Raw genomic sequence first — 26527 nt, forward strand, 5'->3', positions numbered from 1 at the left:
TTTGTTGAGCATTTGTTCCTTTAACCTATTTCTAATGCTTAAATAACAGGCTATTAAATCTCAGGCAGATTGCCAAGGTGATTAATTAATTTATGAGGTTAATATTTTCTGACAGGAATTAAAACAAATGTGGGCGATGGTTTCATGTTGTTGAATTTGCAGTTAAAGTACATTTGGTGTGTGTGTGTGTGTGTGTGTGTGTGTGTGTGTGTGTGTGTGTGTGTGCTTTCTCGCTAAAGAAAGCTCATTGCAGCATATCATTATCTCTCATAGATGAATGCAAACAGAGGGTGAGAGACTATAGAGTGTGATTCAGATCTCCTTCAGTTCCATTTTGGAAGGTTTCTTCAAAGACATGATGGTATGTTTTTGTGAGCGCTGTAGGGCTGCATTAGGGATAATATAGTATCTGATACTACTACTACTACTACTACTACTACTAATATTACTACTACTACTACTACTACTACTAATAATAATAATAATATTACTACTACTACCAATACTTCTACTACTGCTTCTACTACTACTACTACTGCTTCTACTACTACTACTACTACTACTACTGCTTCTTCTACTACTACTACTACTACTACTACTACTACTACTACTACTAATATTACTACTACTACTACTACTACTACTACTACTTCTACTGCTTCTACTACCACCACTAGTACTACTACTAAGATAGGCACTAAGCACTTAAGTGTACATTAATTAAAGAAAAAAAAACATAAATTGTTACTGTTTTATTGCTTTACTTGTTGTGATAACATCTCTCTAACATGCTTTTAGCTTCACCATATTTTTTGACCCTGACCTGCATGAGGATATGGTTTCGATGTAATACAGAAATAATTTTTTTTATAGAATTTGTTTTCATATTATTCCTGAAACATTACAACTCCCTATTAGTACAAAACAGAACTTCATATATATGTAAGAGACATGCCTGCATTGAGCACAGAATGGTTGTCAAGACAAGAACAATATCAAGAAATACATTCCGTAAATAGCCTCAAACCCATATTTTCTTAGTTGCAAGCTGAGAAAAAACAAAGTGTATGACCTTTTATATTTTTTTTCCTGGAATGTCCATAGAAAGGAAGATATGAAACAGAGGAAAAGCAATTACTGTGGAGATTGGCCCTGCAACACTGAAAGGCTATCAGCATGTGGGTTGGGACTGACTCAGAAACACCTATGGACCTTGTATTATCCTGGCATGAGGTCGCTTTGGCAATAGTCTGAAAATTTCCACTAGGCATCTGGCTTACACTCCCCTGTGATGGTCAGTCTACCTGTGCCTTCTTCCATCTCATCTCCTCCCATGCTATATTCTTCTACTTTTGAGGGCCTATTGAGCTTTTGTCAAATCAAACAAAAGAGTAAATGTGAATAGGCAGGGAATAAGGACTATACTTAATTAAAGTTCATGAACTGCAGCATGAACCTTCACACTTAAATAAAGAGATGGTGAATGCCAGATAACAGTAATTTATACAGAGCTTGCAAGCTGACCAATGTATTTGAATATGTAGTACGTATATTTGAATTAACTATACTTATTTATTTTGTATTTAATAAATTTACATTGTTGCAAACATTTTTTTCTTTGTTTTAAATTTGCCAGGGGTAAGATTTGCCTTAAAAACACATAATTCAAAATTACAGGCTGTGGTTTTGAAATTTTGTAAAAATCAGAACCCTAAGTGCTAATCTCAAAAATTCAAATCTCAAAAATACAGATTTCATGTAAATGAAAAAGGTGAAGCATCCAGGATTCCCAGGGAACGGCAGACACTTTCAGAGTGGTCAAACACAAAACAGAACAAAAACATTCTACACAAATAGCGGGTTTTCAGCAGTGGTGTTAAACACTCCATTCTTAGTACATGACCGGGTGTCACTATATAGAGCACTATATATAGGATGTAGCAGGTATATAGGCAACATTCTAACTAGACTAACATTAGCTTGATAGCCATTGTTAGCAGCCAAAGTTAGCTGCTTAATAGGAGTTTAGCTAATTCAGTAGGACATTAACTTTAAATGCACTTACCTCATTATGGTTCATAACTTCAATTTTGACTCCACTGAACTCCATGTCTGATCACTTCACTTCATAGATGTGTGTGACAGAGAGCTGTGATTGGCTTCTTTTCCTTGGAATCTAGGATGCTTCACCTTTAGTCTAAATTGCATAAAATCTGATCTTTTGGGTCAAAATTACATAAAATCTGAATTTTGGGGATTTGCATTTACTGTTTTTAAAGGCAAATCTCACCTCTTGGTCCATACAGACATTGGAAAAACATTGGCAAAAGTTCAAATTTATTAAATACACTAAATATTACATTAACAAATGGATATTTATTTAATGTGACATATATAATTCAAATATATTCTAAATATTTATTTAGATTTATATTCAAATATGAAATATTTATATTTTGCTTTCAAGCTCCATAGATTTAAAATAAGTAACAATACAAATGTATACTAATTATGTTTATAGTAATTACGTTTAAAGAGTAACCATGGATATTGTAACCTTTTCCTCATGTCACTTGGCTTTGCATACAGTATGTACAATATGTACAGTCCACTGTAAGCCTGGTGAGTAACTTGTAACTCACTGGCGAAAGCAAATTTAGCCAGGACTGGAGTAACGCTGACGCTTTCCTGACAGGCCATTTGTACACACGACTCCCCTTCAAGCAACTCTCTGCCTTTTTTTTTTTTTTTTTGCCAAAGCCTTTCCAGGCTTTAGGTTATTGCACATGTTGTAACTACAATCACAGAATGTGTTAGGGTAAGATATGTTTAGCAGATTCTGTTGTCTATAAATATAGTTCTCAGTAAATACTGTATAAATATTTGAATGCTCTATCTACATGTAGCTGTGTGAAATCTGTTATGCACTCTGTGCCTAGGGCCTTATTTATGCTTTGTCAGAAGTACTTCTTTTGAACACCCTAAAACAAACTCCAGTAATAGTAAGTTTTTAGCTATTTGAAGGTTGTCCATTAAATAAAAGGCCTAAGTAGTAAACAGGAAGTATTAAAAGGTGAAACTGTGCATTTATTGTAATGTTCAACCAAACTGGTGGCAGCCTTTCATGAAGATATCAGTGATGCATCATTTGTGGAAGATGATGTAGGATTGTGCTGTATAGGTAGGTTTGGGCAAATAACTTTAAAATCAAAGTTAATTTAAAAATTACAAATACAGCTTGGCTGCATTGAAGGTTACCCCTAGAGAAATTTCACTAGCTTCACTAGAAGCTACATGGCAGAAAAGCTACACTGACATGATATCCATAACTGTGGTCACATCTTCTGTTAATTACAAATAATAATTAAAAGAATGCCCCAAAACCATAAATTTATCATGCCTTTATTATAATACACTTAACAAAAGAGAAACACTGACTCCACAGGAAACTGCTCCACTGTGTTGAGATAATGCCCTCCAGCCAATAAATGCATAGGTTATTGGATTAAAAATATATATTATGCACATAATAATAATAATAATAATAATAATAATAATAATAATAATAATAATAATAAACAATTTATCAACACTACTAAGTTACTTAGTTAACAATGGTTAAATTCCTAACTAAGCTACTTGAATTTAAAACGACTCTAACCCCTTGATAATCTTGAACTAATGGCACTTTTCTGACCCCTGCAAGCCTATTTCAAAGAAATTATTAACCAGCCTTAAACAAAGTTTTTTTTATTTTCTGTTTTGGTCATCTTGATATGAACATAATTATGATATTCCCATTGCAAGATTAGATTTAATAAGACCTTCTAATTCTATTTTTCAAGGATTAGGCTACAATAACATGTTAAATTCATGTTCAGAAAATATGCTGCATAACTGCAAAGAGGAAATATTATCCTATCCTTGTGAGCTCAGGTCTCCATGTAGCCCATGTAGCAGGTAGGTGTAGCCTGAACAGATGGTCGTCAATGTTATTTTAGGCACAAGACAAATGGTTGCATGTTTTTGTGCAGTAAACACTTTTTTATGGGCTACATTGTTGTTATGGTTCTATTTGTAGGCTAGTCTTCATTGCTGATTAGTTTAGATGTATTCTGTGCTATAGCTTATATTTCTGAGTTTTCATATATACTCAAGTGATTGACCTATACTAGGTTAAGCAGCCGAACAGAGCTCCAAATCTACTCACCTCAAATAAAATTAGGCTTTCACAGCTGAATAATCTTAATATGTTCCTGGGTTTTTATTTTTTTTTTATTTTTTAAATCATCAAATCATTTGTATATACAGCCATTGATTTCATGGAAAGGCTAAGAGAAGCATCATTTCAGTGGTATATCCTCTAAAATTGCCATATATGCTGTGAAAGTGAGGTTTCACAACCATTTTGTGTTGATTTTGATGTATGTTTTGGATTTTAAATTTGGCGCATTTTAAGTTTTCTGGCAGAGGCAGTCATTTAATATCTGTTGATATTTGATAGAGTCCATGATGCCATGCATCCTAACAAAATGTCCAGGTCCTCTGGCAGAAAAACAGCCCCAAAACATTAAAGAGCCACCACCATATTTAACCGTGGGCATGAGGTACTTTTCCATATGGTTACCTCTCTGTGTGCGCCAAAACCACCTCTATTTGCCAGAAAGCTCTATTTTGGTTTCATCTGACCATTGCACCCAATCCCATTTGAAGTTACAGTAGTGTCTGGCAAACTGAAGACACTGAGATTGTTTTTGGATGAGAGTAGAGGTTTTTTTCTTGAAACCCTTCCAAACAACTTGTGGTGATGTAGGTGACTTCGGATTGTGGTTTTGGAGACTTTCTGACCCCAAGACACAAATAACTTCTGCAATTCTCCAGCTGTGATCCTTTGAGAGTTTTTTGGCCACTCGGAGCATCCTCTTCACATTGCGTTGAGACAAAATAGACACACGTCCAATTCCAGGTTTATACATAACATTTCCAGTTGACTGGAACTTCTTAATTATTGCCCTGATGGTGGAAATGGGCATTATCAATGCTTGTGCTATTCTCTTATAGCCTCTTTCCATTTTGTGAAGCTCAACAACCTTTTGCTGCACATCACAGCTATATTCCTTGGCCTTACCCATTGTTATGAATGACTAAGGGAATTTGGCCTATGTGTCACCACATATTTATACCCCTGTGAAACAGGAAATCATGGGCGAACAATTTACTATTCCTAGTCACCCAGGTGTACTAATTTTTTTTTTTAAATATCAGCTGAGTATACGTCAAATATATTTTTCTCATATTAATTTATATATGCATATATATATATATATATATATATATATATATATATATATATATATATATATATATATATATATATATATATATATATATATATTTATATATGCATATATATATATATATATATATATATATATTTATATATATATATATATATATATATATATATATATATATATATATATACATATATATATATATATATGTAGTACTGTGCGAAAGTTTTAAGTTTTTTTTATTTTATGACTTCTACATTATCAAGTCAGTACAAAAAACATTTTAGATTCCCAAACATTAGTTACACATGTTACAGAAAAATATTTGGATGTCATTAAAAAAAGCAACATATTATGTAAGAGACCAATTTTGAGAAAAAAAAAAAAAACATACACAAGGAAGGCTGCTGGGTTTTGCTGCAAAACAAGAAGCAAGAACGACAGTCAAAGTCTCCAGAAGAACTGTGGTTGGTTCTGCAAGAAAGATGCTCAATAATACTTACGGCTCATTTCCTTATAAGATTGCGCTAATTGTACCGGAGACTACCAAGTTTATTTTTAAAGTTTTTTATTTACTATTTTTATTTTTTTTCCACACCAATTATTGACTTTGTTTCATTTACTACTGTTTACTGTTTCATTTACTACTATTTACTAATGCTCTTTACGGTAAACATTTTACAGAATCATTTAATTTCATTATTTTAAAGTCATCTTTGCTCTCTACAGCATTTGTTTGCATGTGCCTAAAACTTTTGCAGAGAGAGAGAGAGAGAGAGAGAGAGAGAGAGAGTTATGAATATGGATACAAAATTAATACACTCCTCCCCCCCTTTCGTTCGGCCTAGGGATGAATATGTCAAAACAGTCACGCCATTGCATACAAGTGCTTTATTGTAAAAACACTATGTTCACCCAGGAGACCCATTAACATCCACACCCGGTGAACAGATTTGTCAAGAAAGAAAGAAAACCTACAGATGTTTAAACGTGAACGCTGACTGCCATTGGACTTGGCGTTGTTAACCTTTTCTTTTCTAGACAACGAAGCAGTTGTTGAGTTATCACAATAAAATTAGGGTAAAGAGTCGGTAGTATCTTTATATCGAAAAGTAACTCGGAAAAGAAACAACCATCAAAGTTAAACAACAACATATAGACGAAAGCATAGCCACCAATCGACGCATTCGGTAGCCGAGCAAATCATTTCAATTGAAGTCGGCTGCTAAACTATGTTTTCTACATATATTACGTGAATGTCTGTTTTAACTACAGTGCACTATTTAGAAAGTAAGCCTGCGTTAATTTTTTTGAAAAAAAAAGAGAGAAAAACATCTTTAGAAAGTTAAAAAATGTTTTGGAAATAGATTTACTTGGTACACTTTCTGGTTTGCAGGGTTCTACCTCTAAAGGCGTCTTTACAGGAACAGCAGGGGACCTTTAAGAGCACTAGATTTAACTTATATTCTAAAAGTTGTTTATATTATAAAGTGTGTGTGTGTGTGTGTGTGTGTGTGTGTATATATATATATCTATATCTATCTATATATATATATATATATATATATATATATATATATATATATATATATCTTTTTATGGTTTGTCAGTCTCTCTCTCTCTCTCTCTCTCTCTCTCTCTCTCTCTCTCTCTATATATATATATATATATATATATATATGTTATAGTTATTAGCCTGCTTATATCAAATAACGCCAATGAAAATGTAAATAATCTTCAGTTTGCCAGTCACTGGTGCGACCTAGACTAAATAAGTATTGTATTTCTTATTTACCATTCAAATGGGCTTGCATCACCTACGAATTTCAATGATGACGTTAGCCTATTCAACACTTTTCTTGTAGGTGAATAGGCATCAATAATAAATAAAGCGAATTAAAGCAGGTTAAGCCTTTCAACTCTCATGACCCATCGGAGGGTTCAGACTATATTTCCATTCCCTCTTAACAATATACCTTTCTAATTAAATTTGCTGTGCTTACCGAATAATTAGTAATAATATGAGTAACATAAAATAATAATAATAATAATAATAATAATAATAATAATAATAATAATAATAACTGAATAAGAAGTTGTGACATTAAGGGCTTAACCGATTCAAAGCTGTAGCCTATTCATTGTTTGAAAGTCTAAATAGGTCAGTCGAGGTTAATAGTCCGAAATAAATGTAAATATATTTTATTGCACATATTCACCTCAATGAGAGCTAAACTTGGCAGTTCAGGCAAAAATCGTATGTTATGAATTCTATATCAGTAAATGATAATGTCATAAACATATGGATCAACCTATATATAAACAAATGCGATTCAGTTTGTCATACGATTCTTCAGCACTGGGACATTTTGGCGACTTTCTTTGTTTGTTTTTTCCTCTAAATAATAGGTTAGTAAAATGGCTTTTAGATTATGTTCGGTTGCTTTGGATAAATTAAAGGAACTGAACTCAGACACTCCAGTTACAGTGGAGCGGACTCAGTGTGCCCCTGCCTGTATGAAACGCCCTCGTCTCAGAATCACATGACATCACTGTACTGTATAATATAAGGGAGTGCGCGCGCGTGTTTCACATGGGGTTAAGGAGAGTTGGAGCACTGGAGGAAACTGGGTTAGTGTATCACATGAAATGCGTATATAAATAAATAGCAGAGCATGTTCAACCGGCTCATTTAAGATAACTTGTACTAACTAAAATCGCAAAATGAGTTTCGTGACAAACGTGCTTGTGTCGGTTTATCCTCTTACACTACGCTTCCTTAGGCAGCAACTCTGCAAGATTGAGTACGGTTTTAGGGAAGCAGGAAGCTATTGCTGGTAAGCTGTTTTCGGGAGAGAAAATTTATATATATATATATATATATATATATATATATATATATATATATATATATATATATATATGCCTACTTTGAAAAATGGTAGTAAAACTTTTTTTCATAAGGATCTGGAATAATCTATAAGAAATTATTTTGATCATGAAATCATGCAACCCAGTTTTAAAACTGATTATTATTGAATTACGATTAATTGGCTATTTAGTGTAGGTCTACTATAGCTACAGTTCTCTAAAATGCACTGCTCTACAGGACCTCTGTCTAGTAACTGCTTCACTATAGGCTACTACAAAATTCCTACCACGTGATTACCAAAGCGTTTTTAATCCTTTCGGGAAGCCACAGAAAGCGGGGTTTCACGGTTTTCTTTTTGTTGCATGAGGCGAAATCAAGGCCCTTTCATGTTGCCGTCGACTTATTTTTGTTCATATGTACAGTTTTCACAACCAGATGCATAGCCTACACAAGAGTCTGGCTGCTAATATCAGTGTCTGTTGATCAAGTTCAGCAGCACTTGATACTCGGTGGCGTCAACGGCGCCATGTTATGACGTCATTGTGCCTGTTCACAAATCTCCTTTTTAAAAATCGGGTAAAAATTAAACTGGGAAGGAATTTTAAAAAAATGTCCTCTTGAAAGAGAGAGAGAGAGAGAGAGAGAGAGAGAGAGAGAGAGAGAACGAGAACACGTAATTGTACTGAATATTAAATACGATTAATACTGGGACATGAGCGTGGTTTGCATAAAATAAGTTGTTACAATAATATCCTACACAGAAGGAATTAATTGATACCTCTACTTTTACTATTACCTGTTTTCATGTTACATGTGAATGGCAAAAAAGTATGCTTTGGCACAATTAATTACATCCTAATGTTTTGCAGATTATTAGGCTATTCAATTAAGTTATGTCATGTTTAGAGATGAAATAGCTTGATTCTGCGTGTTTGAAGTGGTCATTAATTCAGCATGCTATTGGAGGCTAAATAAACTGCCACCAATGTGAGTTTGTTATTATTCCACTTTGGTCTCGTGCATCTCTGCTGAAAACACTGCTCATAGGCCACAGTGCCAGAACGTTACAGCTCTAAATGAAACTTGTTAAATGTTTCCCAAATAACCTATATAAAGGTCTAGGTATGATCTCTACACTTCTCTGTTAGCGTCCTGTTAAAGGAAAACTAAAAACGGCACGCTGTGTAGACAGACTAACAAAACTTGTTCCACCCCTTTAAGAAGCGAGCTGCTAAGATGGCGTCTTACTCACTGCCAAGTTCAAGTCTACTGCACACTCAGACGAAACACGGAGAGGGAAGGCTTGTAGAGTAAGATGTAAGATCTGTTACGATCTGATAAAACAAAAATCATATAAGAAGAGATGAATGCAGTCATTTGTCACATTTTTGTAAGGGTTTTAATCTTATTCAAAACTTCACATTTTTCCCATCATTTATAGTTTGTCAGACAAACAAACCCACAAGAAATAGGACTGCTCGAAAATGACACGTTTCTCATGGTTTGCTAAATGACTAATCGGCTCTTTGAAATCGCATTGCTTGCCCCGATTGTGGTGCAGTGTCACAGTTTATTTAGTGATACATTTGCTCTTCAGGAATAATGTCTTCAGGTGTCACAACGTCACATTCAAGATTTGCTGAGTTTACGGCTGATACAGAGAGGGTAGCTGAAATAAAGGTTTTTTTTTTTTTTTTTTTTTTTTTAAATTAACGTATAGAAAATAGTTTATAAAACATATTACATTATTTAAATAAAAGTATTCAATACATCACTGTACTTTGCAAGGTCCTGTATTTAATACAGTTTGTTTTCAAAAGTACTGCTGGTGGTCTGAAGTCGAAAGCACAATAAATCTGTGAATGCATAATATTTAATTCCTATAAACACACACAATGCAATGCTGTAATTCTTGGCGCCACTAAACAAAACAAATTTCCCTTTAAACACTTTTTTTTTTCTTCTTCTTAAGACTAAAATGTTGTTCCACACATAATTCAACTGGAAATGTCAATCACGTAAAACGAGCAAATGTGTACTGCTCCATATGTAACACGACAGTACTCATGACGAACACTTTTATATTCACATAAGAACTAGCCTAAATTTAATGCAATGCCAACTGAAGACATGAAAAAAAAAGTTTTATTTGCGATTACTCTGCTGTGACAGTTCTTGCTGGAAACATAAAAATACAGCATCCATCTAGTATGTAACCATCAAAAGTGGAATACTATATTGACTCAAATAGCTGGGCTTTGCCCTGGGAATCTAGTGTTTGAACACTTGAGTTAAAAAAAAAAGTTAATGAATGAAAGCTAAATGCTGTTGCATAACAGCTGAGAATCTTATCGAAATGTGAGGAGCCAGGGAATATCTGGCAAATGGGCCTCTCCAATTTGTTCCTAGTAGCTCCTTATGGTAATGTGGTATACTCCCTACTAAGAGTTTAAAAAATAAACTAAAAAGTAATTATCGCTTTATATCTATTTATCAGTCACTTAAGATTTTTTTTTTGCCTGTTTGCTCGCTCTATCAGTACCCTTAAGAGCTCAAAGTACTTGGAATAGTCTATACAATACTATAAACTTTAGAAAAAAAAAAGTTAATTCATTATATTCATAGTTGATATTTTTGATCCAGATAAGACACGTTTATTGGTTAAAAAAAAAGAAAGAAAGAAAAAAGTTACAATCGCGTGAAGGAAGCTTTTAGAGTTTATGACCTTGTTTCAATGTTAGGCTGGTCAATGTCTGACTCAACACTGTACAATCTTGTTAGAAAACATTTCCATAAATATCATTTAAGATTCGGCTCTTTGCCGATAATTAAATTACAAATCGATAAATATGGCATCATGGATATATATTTACATTGTTATTAACAAAAGGCAATATCATAGTCAAAGGTAACAATCGTACTACTACATTTCTCCATTTCAAAACAGACGTGGACAACAGATTCGACTCCATCAAACAAGGAAATACATTCACGATTAGGCTATATACTTATTTTCTTTTTCTTGTTGCTGCTCTTGTTCAAGTTCAAGACAAAGACTTTGGCACATTTCGTAAGACTGTCTGAAGTTTTAACAATCAAAGGGCGACACGGACGTCGCGCGATATAAAAACACCGTGAAATATTATTTCAGTTTTTGTTTATTTTCAAAATAAACTTTTGATAAAATACATAAAATTAAAAATAAAATAATTATCTGTAATCTGAAAACTAAACCGAAATCATTTTTTTTTCTTTATTCATAGAAAGTGTAACTATTTATTGTTTTTTGTTTTTTTTTTCCTTCGATCTCGGAATAAAAGTCAAATTTTGGATCCTGAGAACGGACGAGGCCTGCTGTGGCGAACTCTCGGTTCTTCGTGTTGTTCCACTGTCATTTTGTTCACCGTGGTGTGAATAGTGTTTTGTGTTTTTAAAGGTTGCCTGAACCTTTTGGTCCGCAATAAGAGTCTATACTCAGATCTTCAAACGTACCATTCGTTGAAGTTGGGCGCTAATGCGTCGCTGTGTGCTGATGCGCTTTGCACGGTTGTTTCAGGCGTTTTGGTAGGATCTTCTGAGTTCGTAGAAACCAGCACAGGCGGCGTGGACGACTCGTATCCGGAACTGGCTGCTGGAGATGACTCCGAACCTTGTGACTCGTGGACCTTTGAGGACAACATTTATTTATTTAAAAAAATAAAAGTGGTATAAATGCACAAGTGCCTGCATAAAGCTTGCATATATACCTGCATAACTCATTTAGGCTTGAGATTTGCGGTTATATCATAATCGTACAGCTCTATTAGGAATATAAGACCAATATAAAGCCAATAAGGTATAAACACATGCAGTTCTCAGTATAGGCCTATTTAATTTAGCAAGGTAGACAGTAGAACAGATTCATCATCTGAACTAGTAATAGGCTATTACACAGAATACTATTTCATAGAAGGATCAGTGGTCAGTTACCTTCATGTGTTTCCTGAGTGAGCTTGGGTGCGTGTAGGACTTGTCGCATACTTTGCAGATGTAGGGCTTGTCAGAAGTATGCACGTGCATGTGCTTTTTTCTGTCGCTGCTGTTCGCGAAGCGCCTGTCGCAGCCCTCGAACTCACACTTAAACGGCTTCTCGCCTAAAACAGAGAGTAAACAATGGAATTTCAAAGTGTAGCCTACACATTATAGGATGCTGTTTATGTCCCACGAAGGCGAGCAAATTACATCGTGTAAATAGGCCTATGCAATCAGTGTAAACCGGCTATCGCTTTCACACCCAAGTATTGTCACATCGGAAGCCCGATTTTTTATTATTCATAGTAAAATTGTTTCCTAGGCTAATTAAATTGGTTTTTAACATTGCGTAACACTTACATTAATGTTGGTGCTGTAAAATATTTTCTCATAGCTAAACAGGGACCTGGTGTAATCTAATTGCCAACTGTAGCCATTTTCAACAGCTTGCTTTACATTGCGTGTGATTCTCAGAAGTAACGGGTCATTGATTCTGACACATATCCATCCAGGGGCCATCAGACTAAATAGAATTTGTCTACTTCGCACGTTTTTTTTTTCTTTTCATGTACTGACCAAACAGACATTCTGTTGACAACTTTCAGCAACAAACGTCAGGAGTAGCTGTGCAAATAACAAGGCAACAACCATTCACAAATTCACTGCCAGCTTAACACCTTCGGCTTTATCCTATGAATGATAAGATTCTTATTTCATATATACGCACATTATTTCAGCACTGCTCCTGTATACAAGGAGAATATATATATATATATATATATATATATATATATATATATATATATATATATATATATATATATATATATGTAATGTTTGTCCCCCCAGGTGCTCAGCCTAAATATTGTCTTCAATTAATTCACTCCGCTTCTCAAGACGAAAATAATGCGGCCTTGTAGGCCGAAGTGTTGTGCCAGGAATGAATGGGGGAAACCCTCAGAACTTTCACATAATGTAGCCCCTTTTGCACATCTCAAAATGTAACTCGTCTAAGCAGAATAAAGAAGAATGGAAACCTACCCGTATGAGTCCTCTTGTGAATTTTTAAATTTTCTGATCTTGCAAAAATTTTCCCACAACCTGGGAAAGGACAAGGGAAAGGTTTCTCCCCGGTGTGCACTCTGATGTGGTTCACTAGTTTGTATTTGGCCTTAAATGATTTCCCTTCTCTTGGGCAGTCTTCCCAGTAGCAAACATGGTTGCTCTGCTCGGGCCCGCCGACGTGCTCCATGGACACATGCGTCACCATCTCGTGCATGGTGCTGAAAGTTCTGTCACAAGTTTTTTTGGGCCTGTTTATTTGGTTCTCATCTATCCACTTGCAGGACATCTCTTGTTTTATGGGTTGCCGCATGTAGCGGAAGAATGCGCCTGGCCCATGGTGCGTGGGCACGTTCATCCCCACGTTCATGTTGATAGGGTGATTGTAATTGTGGAGCGGAGCGGCGCCGTACGGATCCGCGCGCGGACTCGGAACAGGGCGATACGGATCCGGCCGCCCGAAAAGGTCCCCACGCAAACCAATGTGCATTTGTCCATTCACTACGTGTCCTCCGGGAGAAGTATGGCTCACGCTTTGCTCGTGAAGTCCTGGGAACAGAAGGTGGCCCGGGTTGTCCGAGATTCCAGGGGGTGCGTGGAGACTCCCTGCAGAAGCGGCGAAGATCCCGTGCTGCGCGCTTGTAGCCGTCGAGTCGCTCCGGTTTCGGAACAAGAAATCTCGCGTGGAGTTGAACGCGCCTCCACCGTAAGAACCGACCTGCCCTCCGTGATGGTGGTGTCCGAGCGCAGCTGCATATCCGGTAGCTTGCGGGGTGAAAGCCGATGTCTGGCTTGGGGCAATATCGTGTGTAACAGAGCTAATTTTAAACGCAGCTGAATGGGACGAGTCCGCGAAGGGATTGAGCCCCAGTCCGGGCTCTCGATTCCCGAGCTCATGGTGTCTCGGCGTTCCGAAGCCTCCAACTCCAAGCGACGGAAACTGGGGACCACTATCGAGGAGCATAGTGATGGGGCTCGGCCAACAAAATTAAACGAAGATGAAGAGGGATGGAGATTTGAAACCCCAGGTTTAGCAGAATAAAGTTAAATCACGCTCGCGGTAAAACCAAAACTGTCGCCTAAACTAACATAGAACACCTAATAAACTAAATACGTCACGTTAAAAATAACGAAAACGCCAGATAATAGTCCCAGGCTCGGAGCAGGGGGTGAGAAAGTCCCGTTAGTGGGATCCGTGAGAAAGAGGATCAAACTTCCCCCCCTTTGCAGATGAATGATGTCCTTGGACTGATAAAGTCAATCACTCACTCCTTGCACATAAATGAGTTCGGGAGGCTGGTCTACGGTATCCAATGAGAACGCGACTCCCTCTTGGTCACGTGGCAACCATGGAAAAGTTCATTGGTTAGATTGCGGTTGATTGGCACTGTTTGGGAATGAAAATAGCGGTTGGTTTCAGCGGTTAAATGTGATTGGTCAGTTTTGCTTTTATTTGCAGGTAAATCAGCGCAGCATTATTTCGGTTCATTTTCGGAGCATTTATTTTTTTATTACCAGTTTTCAACGCGCCAAACACACAGTGCTCCAATGTTTGGTGATGTTTTGTTTGGGATGTGAAACACTTTTAATACAACCACAAATTTAACACAAATTTGAAATGTGTGGCGGTTACGTGGAGTTTACAGGTTAAGCTTTAACTAGTTTTTACCCTTACAAAAGTTTTTAAGGAGTTTACACACTCAATATTCACTGACAACCAAATATAGCCTCACTACTTTGACAAGTACCCCCCCCCCCCCCCATAGAATAACAATCTAGTAAATGGCAGTTAATACGCATTTTTATTTTATTTTATTTTATTTTAAATTTCAGTTTATTTTAACTGTGGGCTAAAGTGTATGTATGTATGTATGCATGTATGTATGTATTTATTTATTTATCAGATTCAATATAACTAGTTGTATTTGGGCAGTATTTGGACTATCTATCTATCTATCTATCTATCTATCTATCTATCTATCTATCTATCTATCTATCTATCTATCTACCTACCTCTCTGACATTTAGTTACGTTCTGGCAGTGTTCCGTATTTTGCCTTTCTTGGAGACGCATGGGAAAAGGGCGACTTAAGCAGCACAGGCTGTAGGACAGGAAAAAAGACAGAAAGAAAGATGGCAGTAATTGTAATATGTACGGAGATTTTTTTTTTTGCTCTGCCAGAAAACCGTGCTATTCAGCGAGTTTCACAGGGTTGCTGCTGACACGCTGCAGGACACAAAATCTGATCAAGTTCAGAGACGCGTTGAGTGCTTCAAGCAGCGCTTTATAACGCCAAGCCTTTTCACATTCTCTCTCCCCCCAGTCTGTCTCCAAAAGCAGCTCACATTTTTGTATTTTAGAGAGCTTTAAAAAGAAAAATCTTCAAATCAGTCTCTCATTCTGCTGTAGTTCTCCGTCTATTCGCACGCAACATACGTTTCAAGAAAGAACAGAGTAACCAAATTTGATTTGAAGGTGAGTCTTTTTTTTTTTTGTGATATTGTGGAAGAAGTGAAAGTTATGTGTAGTTAATATGTAGAGATGTGTGTTCAGTCCCCTAAGTATAACATTATCGAAAGGTATTTGTTAAAAAGAAACTAGGGTCTTATATATTGTATAATTGTAATTTAAATAAAATCAGCATCATTTTATACAGCATACGTTTACATGTATTAGGAGTTTTTCGTGGTGTTTAGTCACAGCACGATACGTTCAACACACATCTTGAGCAACACAACACAACACAGTTACCATCCTAATATGCAAATATTGCACCTAATATAGGCTACAAATATTGCACCTTCAGAGGAAATGTTAGGCTCGGTTGTAATTTAAAATAAAAATAATGATAAAAATGCTCTGATAATTTATTATTAGTGTTAGTAAATGATTATTTATATAGGCATATATAGGCTAAAGTAAGTACATCCTGTGCCTATATCAATATAGCTAGCACACCATCCTCCTTCCGTTCAGTTAATCTCTCATAAACCCCTCCTCCTCCTCCTCTCTCTCTCTCTCTCTCTCTCTCTCTCTCTCTCTCTCTCTCTCTCTCACACACACACACACACACACACACACACACACACACACACAGATTTATAGTGACAGACAGTAACTTTCCCTTCACGTTACTGGTTATTATATTGGCTTGTACTGTCATATTTTCTTACCTCATTTTCATCACGAACGTGTACTCTCTATATAAATGCAAAGCAAATAAGCCTCATTCTCATCAGTTTTAAATGTATTCCCCAATTATAGCAAACTGTGATATATTTAATAAGTTTCTTATATTGCTCATGTGAGATTTAAAAATAAAATAAAATCAACTTTAAACGCAGTGTAAAAATATTTTCTTGCACCTTTTCTTCTTCTTCTTTTTCAAATAATAATGATAATAATAATAATAATAATAATATACTTTATTATTATAATAAACAAAAAGCTACATTTTATTGAAGAAATTATATAAGATTTTCTTCTTCTTCTTCTCCTTATTATTATTATTATTATTATTATTATTATTATTATTATTATTATTATTATTATTATTGCTGTCTGTTGAAATGTTATTTGTGTATATTAATATTGTGGCCTGGGGCTCCCTTTTCCTCAGATCATGTATATCGTCTTATGCACAATTATTATTATTGCGCATAAGACGATAGCTTACTAGGTACTGCTTGTAGCCATAGCCTATTTAATACTCTATCGTTCAAATCCGTCAATGAAATAGGTCAGGTTTAAGTTGTTCCTATTTACTTTTCCCTTTGATTTATTTACTTTACCAATTAATTAACTGTGCTCGTGTTGTTTTCAGAGACTATCGCTTAACTGATTGCTCACCAAATGTTTGAATTGATATTGACCTTTCTCGCTCGTTCATTTAGCTTGATAATCTTGATTTAACATTTGGCCTATAGTCGCTCTTTGCTAAACGAAAACTTCTCATCTTAAAATAGTTTCTAGTTAGTAATATAACTTTTCACATCCACTGCTCCAGCAATTCCTGTAACTATACGCTAAAACGCTAACTGCTAATCATTAGCATGACCCCCAAAACTACAGCATTAATTTTTAGCAGATGATTTTGAACTACAGCAGTCATTCTAGCCTACCCAGGAGGAAAAGCGGTCATTTAGCTCGCTAGTTAACAAGCTAATCTTCCTGAGAACATATCGGCTACCTAAACTAATAGCAACAGCCCACAAATGAAAATTAACACTGCATCAACAAAGTATAGATTTGATAGACAGACCTAATCTGTATTAGTTTAAATGTGCACACTATGAGATCCCCAATTAGGATACTCACAATAATACCTGCTTACTGGTTACTTGGTTAGAAACCGTTATAAGACATAATTCGTTTTCAATACCATATATTTGGGTATGAGCTGGGGGTACGGTGTCGTGTTCTGCGTTGGTTCTGTAGCTATGTCTCATTTTTGGAGAAGATCAACGGCCTATCTACTGTGCTATTGCAACTGAATTGTTATATACAAAATAAACTGCTACTAATCATTACAGGGTTCAAAAGGTGAGAGGACACGTGCTACATTAGTCTAAATAGTTATGACACGCCCGGTTGTCACCTTTTTGCAGCTAAGATGCTTGCAGATAAGAATATAACCTTCTAGTTTGCTCCCTCATTTTTACATTTACAGACTACTGTACATCCACAGGCGTATGATAGAGACAATTCTGAGGCAAATATGTTTGAGTTTAAGGCACTCATGGATCATGGCAGTCATGGCAATGGCAAGCGCACTGTGGGCCAAAAAGCGGCCCTTTTTGGGACCTTGGCCAAAATAGTCCATATATAATGCTTGTGGCTTTACAGGTTTGGGACAAGATTAGCTTAACTGTATCACGCTTAATATTCTCGTCAAGATTAAGTTGTATGCTCAGGTCGCCAGATTCAGTTAATTTAATCTCCACCACTCCACGGCTTCATGTGAGCCATCACTCATTTGCTATCTTCGATGGAAGCGAAATAAATATTTTCTTTGGAAAAGGCTAATGATACTTCCATGCTTGTCTTCTCCCAAACAGACCTGTTTAAAATTGATACGTGCTGTGAACGTATAGTCTAATATACATCTCACACATAAGGGGATACGTTGTAATATTTTATATGGCGGAACAGGTGGAACTCACACAGATACTACGCTCTCTCACATAACGCGCAAAACGCTACTAGGCAATCTGCGCTAATTCATCTGAATGCGCACTACGCGGTAAATGCGTGTAGTTTAGAAAGTTATAAAGTTTATACGAATGGATAAAGGATCAAAGTTTAAGATATTACTTGAACATGATAGGTAAAACACGCGTTGGATCTTAATTAATCCAAACGCATAGCCTACTTATTATTTAAATTATTGCAGTTATTTAGCTTTCATCAATTAATATACAATCACCTTATATTCACATTCTTCCTCTTTCATACATACACAGTAGAAATATGATACACATGCATATACTACATGTTCACAACACTATTGTATCTGGGCTTGGACGACTTTTCAGTTTAATGTTCATGGGTATAAGTAAAAGCTGCGTTAATGCTGCGAATAAGCAACATTCAGTGACGAACAACTAAAAAACAAACAAACAAACAAACAAAATAAAACAAAAAGAAAAACAAAACAAAACAAAACAAAACAAACAACCACACAAGCGCAAACAACGCATCTGACAAGTGTAAAATAAGTCAAGTGTTGATGGGTGACCAAAGTGTTATTATAACGTTTCTATATAGGTAGTTATTATTATTATTATTATTATTATTATTATTATTATTATTATTATTATTATTATTATGCAGTTTCGTCATAATCAGTTCTCTCAAAATATGTTAATTGCAGCCATACTGCAAGAGGATTAATTTAGAGTAAAAATCCACATACCGCTTAATCTCTCTGTCATGTCATTAAGACACCTCATGAACCTGTCCGAACACAGAATACGAAAAAAACGATCTATGTAAGATGCAATAAATTAGACTGTCTCAGAGGTGATGCGTCATAACCATATCCAACCCTCATAGCAGAAAACAAATAACTGAAACTGTTACATTCACTATCTATCTATCTATCTATCTATCTATCTATCTATCTATCTATCTATCTATCTATCTATCTTTTATTTAACGCGCTCTTTGTAAACCTTAGGCAGTAATAACACACTTGCAGTGATTTTTATACAGACAAAATATATATTTTTATTCTTAGCTATACATCCTAGGATTATTTGCTTCTAGACAAAAAATGTGTAAAATAAAAAAAGTGAAATACTTTATCAAAACTGCGTGATGTTTTTTTTTTTTTTTTTTTTAAACGAAACATTTAATCTTTAGGCTTGTTCATAGTTTCTTGTCGCCCAACCAACGTTGGAAAAAGGCCTGTTACAATCAGAAAAATCATTTCCCGCTTACTACTTTAATTCTTGCAGGTCAAATTGTATACTAATCACTTTAGTTATCTGCAAATAAACTGCGTTACTCGAGAACCTGAAATAGCCCTATATAGCCTACGTGACTTGAGACAACATGTAGCCCTATTAGATTAGCATAAATAATTTTATTTGTAGTTTATTTAAAGTAATACACAAGTGGAGAGGTGGGGTGAAGGATGATGATGATGATGATAGAAGTGAGGGATTTATGAATAGCCATACACTTTGCAGTTACAGTGGAAAAAAAATACGGCCCCCCTTTAAATAGCTGAAAACACTGTTATTCCAAGCCTTGCCTTCGACGGACTGCTGGTTTAAACTGACTGGGGGAACGCACACACACACACACACACACACACACACACGCACACACACACACACGCACACACACACACACACACGCACGCACGCACGCACACACACACACACACGCACGCACGCACGCACGCACACACACACACGCACGCACACACACACACACACACACACACAGAGCGTATCGGTGCGCACTCTGACTAAATCAGATGACTAAATGTTATTCCTGGCATGATCAATGTTACGGGGGCGTTTCAGGAGCCTTATTTGTCAAAAATCTTTAGTGTGTAGTGTTTTACTGCAAACTGTCACCTACTGAGATGATGAATCCGGTTATTTAGGCCTATGTAAGATCGCTTTTACTAGCGATTTTTGTGATATGAAACCAGTCTCCCTTAAAGATAAATCATAATTAATTAGGTTGATGTTTTGTCTATATTTCCCGATGGGAAACGGCAAAGTCTCGTCGATGTCACCGTTTTTGTGACGTCACTGGCGCGTTGTGATTTGAAAAAAATCCAAGGCAATATGTCCAAACCCTCTGAGTTCCGCTCTCAGTATTGAAAAACCACCTGGAAATAAAATAAGTGTCATTATATTGTCGCTTGTTATGAACCTATGCCAAGTATAGTTTACTTCTAACGTTTTCACTTAACCGATTGCTTGTTTTAAGGATTTTAGGTATATTTAGGCTAATCATATAGGACGAGGTCTATTTAACATTTAATAATGGTTTTAGGTATATCCAGAGCGTATTTCTGCGCAGAACCTTTGCCTACATGCACGAAGGAGAGTGAAGAGTACATTATATGGAAAAAGTGAATAATCACCGACCATTTTAATTTCGCTTTTGCGGTATTGTCGAAAATGCTTATTATGGTCCGAAATCTTAACACAAGCCCGACTGAGTTGAATGTCTCAGTTCCACCCTGAGATGTTTTTGTGAGTTGAAATCTGACGCTCTGAAGCTGAAAGAGCCAACAGTATTTGTCCGAGCAAAAGCGGCATATATCAAAGCATTTTTACTGCAAGATTGAAAACGGAGTCGTGCGGTGAAACGCCTGCGTGTCCCTTTTAAAACAAACCCAGTCGCTGTCAATCATCGGGCATTCCGACCAATCCCTGAACGCCCTTTTTTCAAAACCAGGTTTGCCCGCTGTGCTTTTATATTGCAGCCCGGCCTGGTTCGGAGCATTTTACTACCACGGTTATTGCCACAAATCAAGAGGGTGAAGTGAACGGCATGGGACGCGCACCAACTTTCACGAACTTGCGTCCGCTTCATGGGACCGCGAGGTTGACGGCCAAAACCGGCACGTGCAGATGATACATGGAGGTGCAATGGGGACACAGTTAGTCGGTAAATCTTGAGCGGTTGCATACTTACAACAACAACAACAACAGCAACAAAAATCATGACAACCCTTTCAAGGTTTAGTGGCTGCCCTCTGTCTTGCGTAAACCCTGGAGAGAGCAATACTGAACCCAGTGTGGTGCTGCCACCTTTGGCAGGGGAGCACATGGGGCACCCCACTGGCACTTCCTTAAAACTCTGCCCCTCGCACAATTTGCTAGACTACCCTGATACCAGGGCCACCGCATATGTGGACCACTCGATGCCTCACTTTCCAGACACGGGATACACCAGCCATCGCCTAGACGCCAGCCCTAGGGGCATTATCATTGGGACAAATCTGTCAGGACCAGGCATGCCACCAGTCACAGACCAGCTGGCACCAAGACCTAACCAACATGGCGCTATTGGAAGGTACCGTGACCTCCATGGCTACAGGGATGGCCGAAGCCATGCTTTCTTCACCACCTATCCTGAGCAGGCCCACAGCTCTGTTGATGCCAACCGAGACCTGAATGGCCAGGTGATGCTGGGGCTTCCAGGAGATCTCATCTCAAGGGCACATCCATACGGACAAACACACAGCGGCCCTCGGGTCAACAGCCAACAGCTTGTTACTCAGTTTTTGGGGCTGTATAAGCCCCTGAACATGGCCATGCAGCGAGGAGGGGGCGATGCATTCCTCAGGTGCTCCAGACAGACTTTAACGCACGAGTTGGTGTGCAAGTGGAGTGACGGCCAAGAAGGCGCTGGCAAGCTGCCATGTTCCAGGACTTTTGGGACTATGTATGAACTTGTCACTCATGTGACGATTGAGCATGTCGGGGGACCTGAGCATTCTGACTATGTGTGCCACTGGGAGAATTGTCCCAGGGACAGAAAACCATTTAAAGCCAAGTACAAGCTGGTCAATCACGTCAGAGTGCACACGGGAGAAAAACCCTTTCCCTGCCCCTTTCACGGATGTGAAAAAGTTTTCGCCAGATCCGAAAACCTCAAGATTCACAAGAGAACCCACACAGGTTGGTGAAATAATAATAATAATAATAATAATAATAATAATAATAATAATAATAATAATAATAATAATAAAAACTCTAATTACTTTGTTTTTTATGTTTATAAAATATCATCGTGTTGCCAGAAAACACATCCTTATAAGAAATATATACATTTTAGAAATGATTTATATTATTTATAATTTACAAAGTATTTATAAGTTCTAATTTTAGCTACGTGTCCTACTTTTATATACAAAATGTTCTAGTTCTGTTGCTTAAGATATTGGTCATTAACGATTAATTTAATCAATGAATATTTTAGTAGGCTATCGATGAACCTTATACCAAATAATTTATTAACTTTATATAGGAGAATGCTTTATTCAATCTATGATTGTTATCTTGTTAGCCCATTATTTTCCACCAAACGAAGTTACTTAGCACTTTTTCTTAAGTTCTGTGTCCCATTTCTTTAATCATTAAAAATGTGCGCTCGTTAAATATATGTTGTTACTCAATATTAGGTTGTTGTTATCTCTATTAAATCCGAACAGTTGATAATGTAGTTAAAGCAGTATCGGTGGTAAAAAAAAAAAAAATTAAATAAAAAATTAAAAATCAGTTGTTAGAGCCAGTTGTTTGGGTGCTTCTCATTATGGCAGTGAAATAAATAAATAAAGCCTGGGACACCGGAGAGGTGTGACGTAACGCTGACGCGGTGGCCAGCTGAAGCCCCAGTAGGACTGAATGCGCGGTCGCAGCATGCTTCAAACTCAGCAATCCAGTGGGCCTCACCTAGAACTGACGTCATAAAATTTATTTAACCTTACATTTTTAGATGCGCCGGCCTACCCTATTTAGCAATAATATTTGTTAAATAAACAATACATGCACCAACATCTTTTTGTTATTGTGGTTCATATGCGTTGAATGAATATAATGATATCAAGATAGCCTTCGTCTTTCCCCTGCAGCCTGTAAGTGAATGAATGTCACGTTCATTTCCTTTAGAGTACAGAGTCAGTCTGAGCTATACTTCCACATTTCAAACGATAATAAAAAGCGATCGAAAATACAGACTGAAATAACTTTGACATTTTATTTAAGGTCATTGTACGCCGAGAAGCTGAAACAGAAGGAAATTGGTGTAACTGAGTTTGAATTTTCTCTCTTTTCCATCAGATCTGTGTTACGTCCAAAAATTCTGCCAGCCAACTTAGAGATATGTTGTAAATATATATATATATATATATATATATATATATATATATATATATATATATATATATATATATATATATATATATATATATTAATTAAAGGGAAATAAACAGTCGTCATTTTCCACTTATTTCTAATGCTGTAAGCTATGGTCACCACAGAATTTGAATGAATCACTTCCGCTGTTTGGTTATAGGTCTACTTGTTAGTCTTGGAAGAAGAGACCCAAACACACTCCATGTTCTCGGCGCGCAGTGAAGACTTTATGAGGAATAGCCTTACAGTTTGATTGAACTAATAATCCTGCCCAAATGATTCTTCAGCCCGTTTGTACAGCACTCAGACGCGATGAAGAGTGCCTTGACCTCACCCATAACTTGAGGTTCATTTTTCCCCTCCTTTAGGTGAGAAACCGTTCAAATGCGAGTTCGAGGGCTGCAACCGGCGGTTTGCAAACAGCAGCGACCGGAAGAAGCATTCACACGTCCACTCGAGCGACAAGCCGTACATGTGCAAGGTCAGAGGCTGTGAGAAATGTTACACGCACCCGAGCTCACTGCGCAAACACATGAAGCTCCATTGCAAGGCCGACACGGCCAAGCCGGGCGAGGACGGTGAACCTGAGTCTCCCGAGGTGGCGGGAGAGCAAGTCCCATCATCCCCTGCGGCGGTGACGCGACCCTTGCCGCCTGCCCCCTCTCAGGACTCCCCCGAGACTCTGAGGTCACGCTTTCATCACACTTTTGACAGCAGTTTGGACTATACGGCGCACAGGCCGCAGTCCCTTTTGGATCCTCTGTTGCTCCACCGGGGCAGTTACAGAGGCGAAACTGCGCAGTACGCGTGTAGCCAAGCAAGTGCCACTTTTGCCCCTAGTCACAGGAATTTTGCATCAAATTCACCTTTCCAAAAAAGCATTGTAAACGGCTGGTACACGTGTCACAGCGGCGCCCAGCCTTTCTCGTCTAAGCCGTGTAACAGTGATTAAAGAGTGTTCATAATGGCGGCATGGAGAGGTAATGAAGAGAGCACAGGACATGTTGTGTAATTTAAACTTTTCATTTTGAAACGATTTTTGAATTTTCTCGATACATTTCTCGATGTCTGGATGTCCTATTTATGATTTGGCTAAACAGTTTATGGCTGAGAGCTGATGTTATTGTCCTGGTGATATTCTTTAACTGAAAATATGCTATAAAATACATTGTGCTGGTGAGATTCCTTACCTGAAAATACACTTACGACCAACATACAATTCATTGGTCATCCGTGTATGTTTCTGTATATAGAAATGATAAAATAAAAAATACATAACTACATAATTTGAACACATTTTAATCAGAGACAGGATCATGTGGGAAGATGCTGAGGCCTACAATAAGAACATTTTACTCTTTTAATTCTGTGTTTTCGGAATCATCTTTGGTAACACAGGTGCTTGCTTGTAGACCCCACCAATGTCAATTAACGCACATTTCCAAGGGAAAGAAATATTATTGTCCTAAACTCCAAGTGGCTGAGTTTTTGCTTTCTTGTTGCGAGAATATTCAGCTTGTGTTCATTTTCAGAGATGAGAAGCTGTATACTACCACAAGGCCTTTGCTTGCCTTCCCTTTGTATATGTGGTCTCTCTCTCTCTATATATATATTTATATATATATGTATGTATGTATATATATATATATATATATATATATATATATATATATATATATATATATATGTATGTATGTATATATATATATATATGTATGTATGTGTATATATATATATATATATATATATATATATATATATATATATATATATATATATATATATATCCACTATCTACTGTGTATAGTCTACTGTACGATTTGAATTGTGCATTCAATATTCAAAATTAAAGTGTCTTTATTACCATTGATCAGGTTGAGTATGATTAAATTCACTCATTTGTAAAGAAAATGTAGTAGTGTTGATGTCAAGATTCATACATTTCATGGAACATTTCTTTGACATGAATTAGCATCTCATGTAAACCAGGTATTTCTGATAGTAGCAATCAGTTAAACTTTTTGATCAAAAGAGAAGTTTGAACTAATTGCATACTATGAACCTAAAAAATGTTTCTAAACACCTCCATCATCTGATACTAAAAGTCAGAATATGTTTGCTGTAGTAGTTTCTTATTACAAACCGTAGCCTATATCTTCAAGAATAATAAAATGCTCAGAGATCATCCTCGATGATCTATAACAGGTTCTGAAAAGGAAATCCTGCCTCACTGATTCATGTACACCTTGGGTTCACTGGACAGGAAAGTGCATTGTCTAGGGAAACTGTAACTACCACATCTAGTGTAGTTTAAGACATCAGCCCAGCTTTAATATGGTTAATCGACTGTAAATTGTCTATGAATGTGCTGCACTAAATAGTTACTAGGTTGGTTATTAGAGCTTAAAATGAGCTGGTTTTATATGCTCCACTCATTAAGTAATTAACCAAGTGTTTCAATGAATTTGTTCTTGTACAAATTTAAGTCACATATCTATGATTAATGTATTAATTGGTAGGAACAGTGTTTTTATATTAACTTTCTGTAAAGATAAAAAATGAGTTTAGAAATTTCTGTCATATTGCTTGAATCAGCTGTTGTGAAAGTCAAGTATTACACACTGGAGGGGATGAGTAGCTGTAAAGTTGGTTTAACTGCTTTTAAATGCTTTGGTAAATATTCCTTCACTCACATGGGCATTTTATGTTCACTATAGACTGTTTAATTCTAATATGTTCATTTCTGCCTCGTTTGTTTATTATAGTAGTTAATCACAATCATTATTTCAATACATCAAATGTACTGTCCTTAGACAGATGCAAATGTTTTAGTTTTGGGAAGTGAGGCATTAAGTGTTTGTTAACTGTCCCCATCCTATTTTCCTGAAATCACATGAGT

General features: G+C 36.6%; 2 protein-coding genes across 2 annotated transcripts; one reads left to right on the top strand and one right to left on the bottom strand.

The window, feature by feature from the left end:
• Positions 1 to 9512: 9512 nt before the first annotated feature.
• zic3 (zic family member 3 heterotaxy 1 (odd-paired homolog, Drosophila)) lies at positions 9513 to 14225 on the bottom strand. The gene is made up of 3 exons (XM_017473502.3): positions 13219 to 14225; positions 12136 to 12299; positions 9513 to 11831 (listed from the first exon to the last, which is right to left on the bottom strand). Exons 1-3 carry the CDS (start codon positions 14201 to 14203, stop codon positions 11649 to 11651), a joined length of 1332 nt encoding a protein of 443 aa, XP_017328991.1. The 5' UTR covers positions 14204 to 14225; the 3' UTR covers positions 9513 to 11648.
• A 7046-nt stretch (positions 14226 to 21271) lies between these two features.
• Positions 21272 to 25189, top strand: zic6 (zic family member 6). Its single transcript, XM_017473501.3, has 2 exons — positions 21272 to 22392; positions 23997 to 25189. Exons 1-2 carry the CDS (start codon positions 21432 to 21434, stop codon positions 24578 to 24580), a joined length of 1545 nt encoding a protein of 514 aa, XP_017328990.1. The 5' UTR covers positions 21272 to 21431; the 3' UTR covers positions 24581 to 25189.
• Positions 25190 to 26527: the final 1338 nt, after the last annotated feature.

Source organism: Ictalurus punctatus, chromosome 8 (genome assembly GCF_001660625.3).
Source record: "Ictalurus punctatus breed USDA103 chromosome 8, Coco_2.0, whole genome shotgun sequence".
Taxonomy (NCBI): domain Eukaryota; kingdom Metazoa; phylum Chordata; class Actinopteri; order Siluriformes; family Ictaluridae; genus Ictalurus; species Ictalurus punctatus.